Source organism: Micropterus salmoides, unplaced genomic scaffold (assembly GCF_014851395.1).
Source record: "Micropterus salmoides isolate LMB-PRFRI ecotype aquatic unplaced genomic scaffold, ASM1485139v1 Ms_hic_scaffold_16, whole genome shotgun sequence".
Taxonomy (NCBI): domain Eukaryota; kingdom Metazoa; phylum Chordata; class Actinopteri; order Centrarchiformes; family Centrarchidae; genus Micropterus; species Micropterus salmoides.
The window spans coordinates 19,584,734-19,595,059 of NW_024040707.1; the positions used below are offsets into that span (position 1 = coordinate 19,584,734).

At 42.3% G+C, this 10,326-nt stretch overlaps 1 protein-coding gene across 1 annotated transcript; it reads left to right on the top strand.

Moving 5' to 3' along the window:
- Positions 1-4,820: 4,820 nt before the first annotated feature.
- On the top strand, positions 4,821-9,514 carry adora1b (adenosine A1 receptor b). The gene is made up of 2 exons (XM_038721553.1): positions 4,821-5,820; positions 7,513-9,514. Exons 1-2 carry the CDS (start codon positions 5,486-5,488, stop codon positions 8,312-8,314), a joined length of 1,137 nt encoding a protein of 378 aa, XP_038577481.1. The 5' UTR covers positions 4,821-5,485; the 3' UTR covers positions 8,315-9,514.
- Positions 9,515-10,326: the final 812 nt, after the last annotated feature.

Consider the following 10,326-nt stretch of genomic DNA (forward strand, 5'->3'; position numbering starts at 1 on the left):
TTCCTCTGTGTTGCCTTTCTATGCTGAGCTGAGAGAGAGTTCAGTACTGTTGAGGCGAACACGAACAAGAGCCTGATTTCAAAGGGAAGTGATGACATGTATTTTGAAAGTAGGTATTATTCAGGTCACTTCCTCTAAATACGGAGTGATCTAATTGTATACCGTGAGATTAGTTTAAGCAGTAATAAGCATATACAGAATTTGAAATAAAAACTGTACTCCCCTAATTATCACCTTTGTTAAGAAATTAGAAAATTGCAATCAACAGCTGATGTAAAATATGAAGCGTCCATATTTCATGTGCAAGCAGTGATCATGGGAGGCATGTTTCTGTACATGCTGCTGTCAAATGCTGCCAGTTATTGTTATGCAGCAGTAATATGAGCATATGTTCCTCATTAACCAGAGGCCTTTCAATAGGCGCACAACCATGTGGAGAAATTGAGACCAATAAGCAATTTCAAAAATAGCAGCCACCTGAATAGAAACAGGATGTGGGTTCCTCACTTTGTCTTACACATGTCTACAAATAGCTCGGTGAGTAATTGTCTGATTGGTGTGTAGGTTGCTGGAGAGCATTTCACTGCAAAGCAGTGGGCAGGGTGGACGAGGTCTGCTGAGTATTAAAAATGTCAACATGCATGGGTTAATTATATATTTAACCTTGATATTTTTGTGAGAAGCAGAGAGTGGCAGTGGCTGATGTCTGTTTTCCTATGTGTAGACGGATGGAGCGAAGAGCTGTGGGAGATCCAGTATTTGCTGCACAGTAATCTTATTTGGAGCTGGTGTTGGATGACGTGGAGGTGCCCTCTCCACAGAGCTGCATTAGGGAGCCTGTGGTTTGGGTTTAGCTTTTTTGTTGGAGTGGACCTCCACTTAACATTTCAGCACACATACAAACACACGCTCATACACATACAGAGACAGAGATACACTGGGCAATTCCCTGTTACGCTCCAGCTATTGAGGGACCACCGAAAGGAGAAAATATAATCAAAGAGAAACCTTCCTGAAAACACACACATGATTAGACTGCATGGTTCATGCAAACATCTAAGGAGGAAGATCGAGTTAGATGAGAAGATTGATGTCGCTCTTATGTCTGTAAGGTAAATGAAGCTACAGCAGCTAGTTAGCTTAGCTTAGCATAAAGAGTTTATACAGGGGGAAACAGCTAGCCCGGGGTTTGTCCAAAGGTAACAAATTCAGCATCTCTAAAGCTAAATAATTAAGTAATTATATATGTTTAATCAATACACAGTTGACAAATGTTGTATTTGACTTCTGTGTTCACTACAGATGAGTGTGTACATGATGAGAAAATAAGCAAATCAGTATATTTCCCAAATTGTTGAACTACTCTCCTATTAGTTCTGAGGATTGGGCTACCTACCATTTCTTTTATTTAAGTCTTATCTAGATTTCCTTTTTTATGGTATTTTTATACATGTGGGTCTTTGTGGTAAAATGATGAAATTTAAATAAAATGATGGGATTTAGTATTTTTCCACCAGAATTGCTAGATTCCTGGCAGTGTGAAGAGGGGTTTGAATTCAGACCATCACGTAAGAAGATAACATGATGAACGGAATGGTTTAATGAATATCAAATCATTTAAATAACCAGAAAATGTTTCTGATTTTTTTTCTTAGACTCCTACACTCACACATCTCAATATCCCAGCTTTTCTATGCATGCTTTTCTTTTCATGCTTTTTCTTTTCTATGATACCAGACAGAGAGCTGCCACCTTAGCAGCTGACATTTTCATTTTCACCCTGTCAGCTCAAGCTTCAAGTGGCTCATTTCATGGGCACATTGTAGGTCTCAAGCACCTCTGAGAGGAACTCTTACACCAGACTCAGTATGTGCACGATATTGTTTTCTCTGGGGGTAACAGAAATAAGTATAGTGAAGTACTTTCAATTTACAGTGTATGATGAGCCATAATGAGAAATGTGAAATGTAACCCAAAATGTGGGTCACATGGATAATGTCAACTGTAATAACGTCAAACACATTGGTTCTACAATCAAATGTTCAGTATTTCTATTCATAAAATCACACGTTCAATGATATGACATCTATTACTCCTGAGACAATAAAATCTGCCTTCTGTAGATGTTCTCACTCTGCGTTGTGTACAGCTGTTTACTATGACCTACAACAACAATTCCAACTTTAATTTTATGACATTCATGTTAATGGTGTAGAGGAAACAAGCTGAGTTAATGGCATATGTTTGTGTGAAAACAAAGAGTTTCTATGGAAGAGATTAGTATGTTGAGGACATCGCTGTTTTGTTTTGTTTTCTGGAGAATTTCCATGCCACATCCATTCCCAACAGCTGTTCGGGAGCTTGTTCAGTTGTCCAGTGGATACATGCGAGAGCTTGAGTGTTTTCATATTACCTCCTATCTGAGAATTTCATTGACGGTCTTCTGAGCGACAGAGTCAAGGCTATCAATCTTGTGATTGTTTTTTCCTGGAGCGTCCCTTGTAATAACACTGCAATCCTTTCCCCTCAATGGCCCCAGTCTTGTTTGAAATAGCTAAACTGTTTTTCTGTTAGGGAGTCGTGGCTAATAGTACGAGCTCCCAAGCCTTTGTCAGTTTTAATAATGTTGTTGCCATCTGGTTCAGCAGTCCACTGAGAATGTCACTGCAGTTCATGGCCAGGTTTGTGGGGTTTTTTTAAATAATGTTTTTAAACCTAGTTCAGCAGACAAGACACTGGGGAGGAAGACACTATCTTATCTTTTGTCATTTGAATACAGACATGGCTCAGTGCTCCGTTCTTCCTCCAGGTAGTTGAAGCCTTCACACAAATTGTGCTGTGTCAGAACAAAAAGGTTGCTGTGCTTTACAAGCTGTGAGGGGGTGTCACACTGTGCCTGCGCCCATTAGTGAGCCTTTCTGTCATGTCAACTTTACAACTGATAAGCTTCCTTTTTACCAATCAAAAGACTCCGAGCTGGATTTTTGAAGGCCATGTATAAATTGTGGATATGTGTAGCAGCTGAGATAGCTTTGATTCTGAACTCAGCAGCAAAAGAGCATTACTCTGTGGAATCCATCTCATAAAACCCAAGCACACATTGCACTTCTCATCCCCAAATGGCAAAATCTGACAAACGTTAACTGAACCATTTTCTCATCTCATGATTCTGTGGACATGGCAGTCAGTGTAACTGAATTCTTAGTCATGGAAGTACTTGTTCAAATTTATTCCCGAAAGGCCTTTGTATTAGCTATTTTAGGAAGTCCGTATGGGAGACAGGGAATGTTTTATAGCTCACACATTGTCAGGTTGCAGCGATGCCCTCAGTGACTTGTGAACAAACACAACCCGCATTATGAGGTGTGTTGGCCATGCTGGGCTTCTAAGCTGCTAAAAGGAGAAACACAATTAGAAAACTGCAAGCTGAAATGATGGAGTAAGCCTTTCCGTATCCCTTTGTTTCTTTTGAACTGACAGACTGAAAACTAATTGAAAAAGTGCACTGATGTAAGGAAATGCAACCTTCACAGGGAGGCTTATTTCAAAGCGAAAACATTCAGAATCTCTCTTAATTGTCTGCCATAATTGTCTGCCATGTGTTAGCTCACACCATTTGCTCCATAATGATTGATTTCTCATGCATTACCGGGTAGTGGTAATGCATGAGAAATCTCTCGTTAAAGTGTCAGAAGTGGGTCTGATGCCAATCACCGAAAGCAGACCATATGGCTGCTTCCTTCCTCAGCTTACTAGCCGACCTCTATAACTCTCGCTGACATCTCTGACCATGACTCTGGTCACAGATGGAAACTGTCTTCAGCGGAGCTCCTGCTAACTGTTGGCCGTCCTGCCGTCACACACTGTGTCTCTTTATGAAGGTTACCCACAGTCGGCCTACTTTGCCATTTGTTTTTGTTCCACTCTGAATCACATAACTGTTAGCTGACACCCTGGGCTTCCAACCTGCACTTCTTCCATGTACATGAATTACAGTGAGTGAGCACAGTGCACCATCTGGGACGCCTTCACATCCAGTCTACCATCCTGCCTGGGTGTGAAAATAGAGATCCTGCCGTGGTTGGAGAGCTCACGCCTGCTGTTGAACTTTGAACCACAGCGAGGGAGCACAAGATGCCAGTGCTGTAGTTCACTATGTATGTGTGCAATGCACAGCTGCTCAAGGTTCATTGTGTGTTTCTCAAAAAGCGACGGGAAGGGTTATTGTGTCACGTAGACCTCCCTGACTCCTAAATGGTCAAAGTTAAAAACAGGGAATCTCCTTTCCACAAACCTCTTAGAAAGCTGCAGATGATTTTTTTGAAAGGTGGATCAATAGATCTAAATCAGTCATAAGGTTTCCAGTTGTTGTCTTATATATTTTATATTAATTTGAAGGATAGGGCTGACCTCAGGCTCAAAGCAGAGGTCTTTGAAGTCTGAAGGCATGAATATATTTAGAATGACCTAAATATCTATTTGTATTAGGGATGTATGCTTCTCATTTAAATCTGGTGGTAAGGGAGGCAAAGACAGGAAGTGGAATTCATATTGTGTGCTTCCATAAATGTCCCACTGTTTACTCAGTCCTTAATCACGTAGGGAATTGTATATATGCCACTATGATCTCTGCCATTTTCATTAGCTTTATCTGTGTTATTTCCATGTCAGCTGTGGCAGTTCACCGCCTTCCCCTTATCAGAACAGGGACAACAGAGCAAGGTCCATTAGCATTTGAAAGGGCGTGGATGGCGTTGTAGAGAACACAAGTGTGAGTTCAAATCACCTCTGCACTACCTGACTTCCTCGGGACGGTCCCGCAGAAGGCAGCAGTATTAATTTATTTCTGCACGGGAAATGAAGCAGTGGCACCCGCCAAATGACAAAGATGCATTCATAGTGAAACCAAGGTTATATATCTCACACAAAAAGGCTATTTTCGGCAACTGCATTAGGCTATTGCTCTTAGTGAAAGCAGAGCGGGGGAGAGAGAAAGAGGGAGAGTTCGTCTGCGCAGGAGCTGCAACTGCGCGCTTTCATGCAGAAGATAGTTTGATATTTGCTTGGTTAAAAAAACCCCTGCTTTGTTGAATTCAACACGTCGACTGATGAAGATGATGCATCCTCTTGGATAAATTGGAGCGCACGGGAAGGATGCTGCTCTCACCAGGAGCAGGTGTATTCTGTCAAGTGGAGGCGCAGAGCAGGAGCGACGCACAACAGCGACTGGACCACAACACCTGCTCCAAAGGGAAAGCCCTTATGCTTATGATATACTGCTGGTCAACGCGTTTCTTCATCTAAAAAAAACCCACTAGATTTTTCTTGAAATGGATATCTGGTAACCAGGAGAAAGTGGGCACTGTGAAACTGATGGAGGCACAGCTCGTTTGGAAAATACCGAAGTGACAAAAAGATAACCAAGGACTGCTCTGTAGGCTTCTCTCAAGACTTGTTCTCATCTAGGACATATTCATCTGCAAGAATGCCCGGAGCACTTTCCCAGTGGCTTTACATAGGGATGGAGGTGGCGATTGCAGTCGCGTCTGTGATCGGGAATGTGATGGTGGTTTGGGCGGTGAAAATTAACAAATCGTTGCGAGACAACACGTTTTGTTTCATTGTCTCCCTTGCCCTGGCGGATATAGCAGTGGGAGCCCTCGTTATCCCTTTGGCCATTACGATCAGCATCGGACTCCAAACTCACTTTTACAGCTGCCTGCTGGTGGCGTGCACGGTGCTGGTGCTGACGCAAAGTTCAATCCTGGCCCTCCTGGCCATCGCAATTGACCGCTATCTCAGAGTCAAGATCCCGACCAGGTAATGGGGATGAATAATCAGTGCCATATAGGGAGGTGGTAATGATGGTGATAACAATGATGTTGATGATGACACTGTTTTCTTTCCCAAAAGAAAGCCTCTTCTCACACACACACACACACACACACACACACACACACACACACACACACACACACACACACACACACAGTGCTGTCTTCCCGGGCATTGATTTGGGTCGTGTTTCCTTTCAAAGGATGCCTCCATCCTGCCAGTCCCTTTAATTGCATGTAGATCTTACTCACTAACATAACATAAGAGCCAATCACAGCATGGCTGATCAACCAACAGCTTTAATTAGTTCTTCTGGCCCCAAGATGGCCAATATGTGCGGGAGTGGTACAATAGCAGGACATTTGGGGAGTGGGGTTGTATACAGGAGAATCTTTTTTCTGTGTTTCTCCAGGGCACAAAAGAGGTCAGGTTTGCTGTCAACTATTCAATCTGTCTCTGTGTATTTATTTCACAGGACCACCAGTGGTTTATCATACCAGGCTGAAACAAAAGACTGAGCAGTGGTGCTGAAAGGCTGAAAAGATAAGCTTAGAGGGGAATTTATTTTCAGACAATATTGTCTGTAGTAGTCTCAAACTTTAATCTCCTGTTGTCTTTACTAAGTCTTCCATGCTTACGATAGCAGTTTATCAGGATTTTATTAGCTTTTCACTGCTTATTTTGTCTGAAACCCTCCAAGCTTAATGCTGTCTTCCATAACAACGTTTAAATCAGACATTGGCTCAGTAGGGAGTGCTCTGCCACTCCCTTCCCACAACTTATATTTGTCAGTAAGAGGGATAATAGTTCAATATAGCAATATAACAATATGTTTTCCAGAAATTAGAATATTTTTAGTTTATGATTTAGTTTGTATTTCTAATTTCCGTCCCCACACTCCCTGTTGTTAAAATCTGCATCTGATATCAGCAGACTGGGTCCCGGATACAAGGTGTGAATGACAGTCTTGTTGCTGTGCTTCAGACTCAGAACTTACTTAACACATACATCCCTAATCAATTCTAAAGACATGGCAGCTGTGACAGGCGGGCTAAATTGCAGCATTTTGTTTTCGCTTCAGGCTACACATTAGCAAAGGTCAGGATTTTGTAATGCTGTTTCCCTTACAATTACTACATTCGTAAATTTCAACCATTAGTAATCCTAAAGGGATCAATTGTTGCTATTCACACTTTACAACATGCGCTGGATCTAATAACAGTTTTCATCCCTGCCTCTAGGCAAGTATCACGCTGAGTTTCTCTCTCAGGATAGCTGTGATAAGATTTTAGAGCCCCTGCACCTTTTAACGTTATCTACTTCCTGCTTCTTATCCACAAAACAGTATAAACAATAAAAAAGTAAAAGTACTAAGCTCTAATAAATTCGAAATATTGAGGAAATTAAAAAAACAATCATTACATTTTGACCTGAACAAAAGAAGCAGCAGTGCTGCAAAGGTTTATTGATGAGGGTTTGCCGGTACTTGCTCAAGTAGAAGTATGTACTGCTGTGTGTAAAGTGTGAAGAGACTTTAAATGCTCTCTTATGAATCACACCTTTTTTCAATTCAAGGACACTGCCTAAATGAAAAATGAAATAAATTCAAAAGCACGGCTGCCCTGACAGCGCTGTGAGAGAAAGTGCTGACGTGACATGTGTTTTTTGCTCCTGCAGGTACAAGCGAGTGGTGACCCCTCGGCGAGCGGGGCTGGCAGTGGTGATATGCTGGATGGTGGCTTTCATCGTGGGACTCACGCCCATGTTTGGCTGGAACAACCTGAGTCGCCTCCAGCAGAACGGCTCCATCAGCTCTGACCTCATTATCACCTGCCAGTTTGAAAACGTCATCAGCATGGACTACATGGTCTATTTCAACTTCTTCGGCTGGGTGCTGCCGCCGCTGCTGCTCATGCTGGTCATTTATGCAGAGATCTTCTACATGATCCACAAGCAACTTAACAATAAGAAGTTCACCACCAGTCACTCAGACCCCAACAAGTACTATGATAAGGAGCTGAATCTTGCTAAATCGCTGGCTCTGGTTCTTTTTCTCTTTGCCATCAGCTGGCTCCCCCTCCACATCATCAACTGCATCACACTATTCTACCCTGAGTGCGAGAAGCCCATAGTCCTCCTCTACATCGCCATCCTGCTCACCCACGGCAACTCTGCTGTCAACCCAATCGTCTACGCATTCCGCATTAAGAAGTTCCGCACGGCATTCAGGAAAATCTGGCAGCATTATCTCTGCTGCAAGGACACACCAGCTCTGGAGATTCAGCCCAGTGACAAGAAAGAGATGCCCAATCCAGAGCCACTGCAGGCGACATCACCGCAGCCCCTCCAGAAGAAGATCCTAAAATCTGATCCAACACAACAGCAGTTGCCTCCAACTGAGCAGCAGCAGGACCTGAGGACCGAACAACTACAGCAACCTAAAGAACATCCGCCCTTACTGGAGCAGAATGTAGTTTAAGCCAAGGAACGGTGGCTGGCTGGGAAAGTAATGATCAGTGCATGAGCATTGGTTCTCTCCTTATCTGAATATGGTCTGAAGAGGAGCATGAAGTGCTACGATGCTGTAGTAACTGAGGCTACTTGGATCTGGAAGATCATTTATCTTTACTCGGGAAAAGTGGATTTACTGAAAGTTTGGTCGGAGCAAAAAAAAAAAAAGGCAAAAAGGACCTCTGTTAACTTGCAATAATGTAAGTCTTTTTGACAATGACTGTCTATCTTAGTTACAGACTGAAAGCATTAAGCTTTAATGTTTTGTTCATCATGGCTGGTTGGTGTGAACATTACAAAATGCGCAATATGAGTTATTGTAGTTGGTCAGTATCAGATTCATCAAATGTTACAACCTTCTATAGGAGGAAAGTTTAATACGTTCAATAGAGCAGGTTGATCTTGTAATACTGTGTGTATGTTTAAACTGACAGTGGCTGAAGAATGTGAATGTAATATTAATGTAAATAAGGTACTATAGCAGCACACCTTTGGTCGCTCATCTCTTGTTCAGGGTCGCAATTGCACAACACTGGTGGAGCAAGTGGCACTATGCGAGAGATTTTGAGAGGTGGTGTGTGCATGCTGATGGAAGGGTTAATAATCCCCCAACTCTTCTCCACTGGAGTCCCTCAGTGATCCAGCAGCACCGATCCATTACAGAAGAGATGGACAGAGATAAGAGGCAAGCAGCTGGAGGGAACGGGAGGTTTAACCTTTTAGAAGCGGCATGTGGGAGACCTGAGGCTACAGGACATCGTGGAGGAGAAAGGCAAGATGCACTTAAAGCTGATGTCTGTCATGCATCCCTGCCAGCTGGTTGTGGGAGCGTTTTTTCTTTTTTTCCCCTACATGGACCGATAATAACCTTATCACAACTTACCACTATACACAGTGCCTGGCCTTATTCAGTATTTTAAGTATGGAATGGACTAGAAAAGACAACCTGAAGATTGTGAGTATCTTTACTACACTGTAAGCTCAATATTTTGCATGATGCCAAATTGGGGCATCTGTAGATTACTGATTAAACTATGTTCAATGCCGCTGACATACAGTCCCCTCCAAAAGTATTGGAACGGTAAGGCAAATTCCTTTTGTTTTTGTTGTTCACTGAAGACATTTGGGTTTAAGATCAAAAGATGAGAATGAGACAAGAATTCAGAATTTCAGCTTTTATTTCTTGGTATTCACATCTAGATGTGTTAAAACATAGGACATATCACCGTTTGTATTCGACCACAGAATTCTCAGGTGAGCAAAAGTAATGGAACAAATAATCTTAATAACATTTAAAATAACATTTAATATTTGGTGGCATAAACCTTGCTTGCAATAACTGCCTCAAGCCTGCGACCGAACGACATCACCAAACTGTTGCATTCTTCATTTGTGATGCTATTCCAGGCTTTTACTGCAGCTTCTTTCAGTTCTTGTTTTTTTCGGCGTGTTTCTCCCTTCAGTTTCCTCTTAAGGAAGTGAAATGCATACTCTATTGGGTTAAGGTCAGGTGATTGACTTGGCCAGTCTAAAACTTTGCACGCTTTACCCCTGATGAAGTCCTTTGTTTTGTTGGCAGTGTGCTTTGGGTCAGTGTCCTGCTGCATGATAAACCTCCTCCCGACTAGTTTCAATGCATTTCTCCCTAAACTGGCAGACCAAATGTTTTTGTACACTTCTGAATTCATTCTGCTGCTACCATCATCAGTTACATCATTAATAAATATTAATGAGCCTGTTCCAGAAGCAGCCATGCACGCCCAAGCCATGACATTACCTCCAGCATGCTTCACAGATGAGCTTGTATGCTTCCGGATCATAAGCAGTTCCTTTCTGTCTCCACACTTTGGCCTTTCCATCACTTTGGTAGAAATTAATCTTGGTCTCATCAGTCCATAAGATTATGTTCCAGAACTTTTGTGGTTCATCTCTGTACTTCTTTGCAAATTTCAATCTGGCTTTCCGATTCTTCCTGCTGAT

Coding starts and splice junctions, on each gene's coding strand:
- adora1b (XM_038721553.1), top strand. CDS start 5,486: ATGCCCGGAGCACTTTCCCAGTGGCTTTACATAGGGATGGAGGTGGCG. Junction 5,821..7,512: donor AGAGTCAAGATCCCGACCAG/GTAATGGGGATG, acceptor TTGCTCCTGCAG/GTACAAGCGAGTGGTGACCC.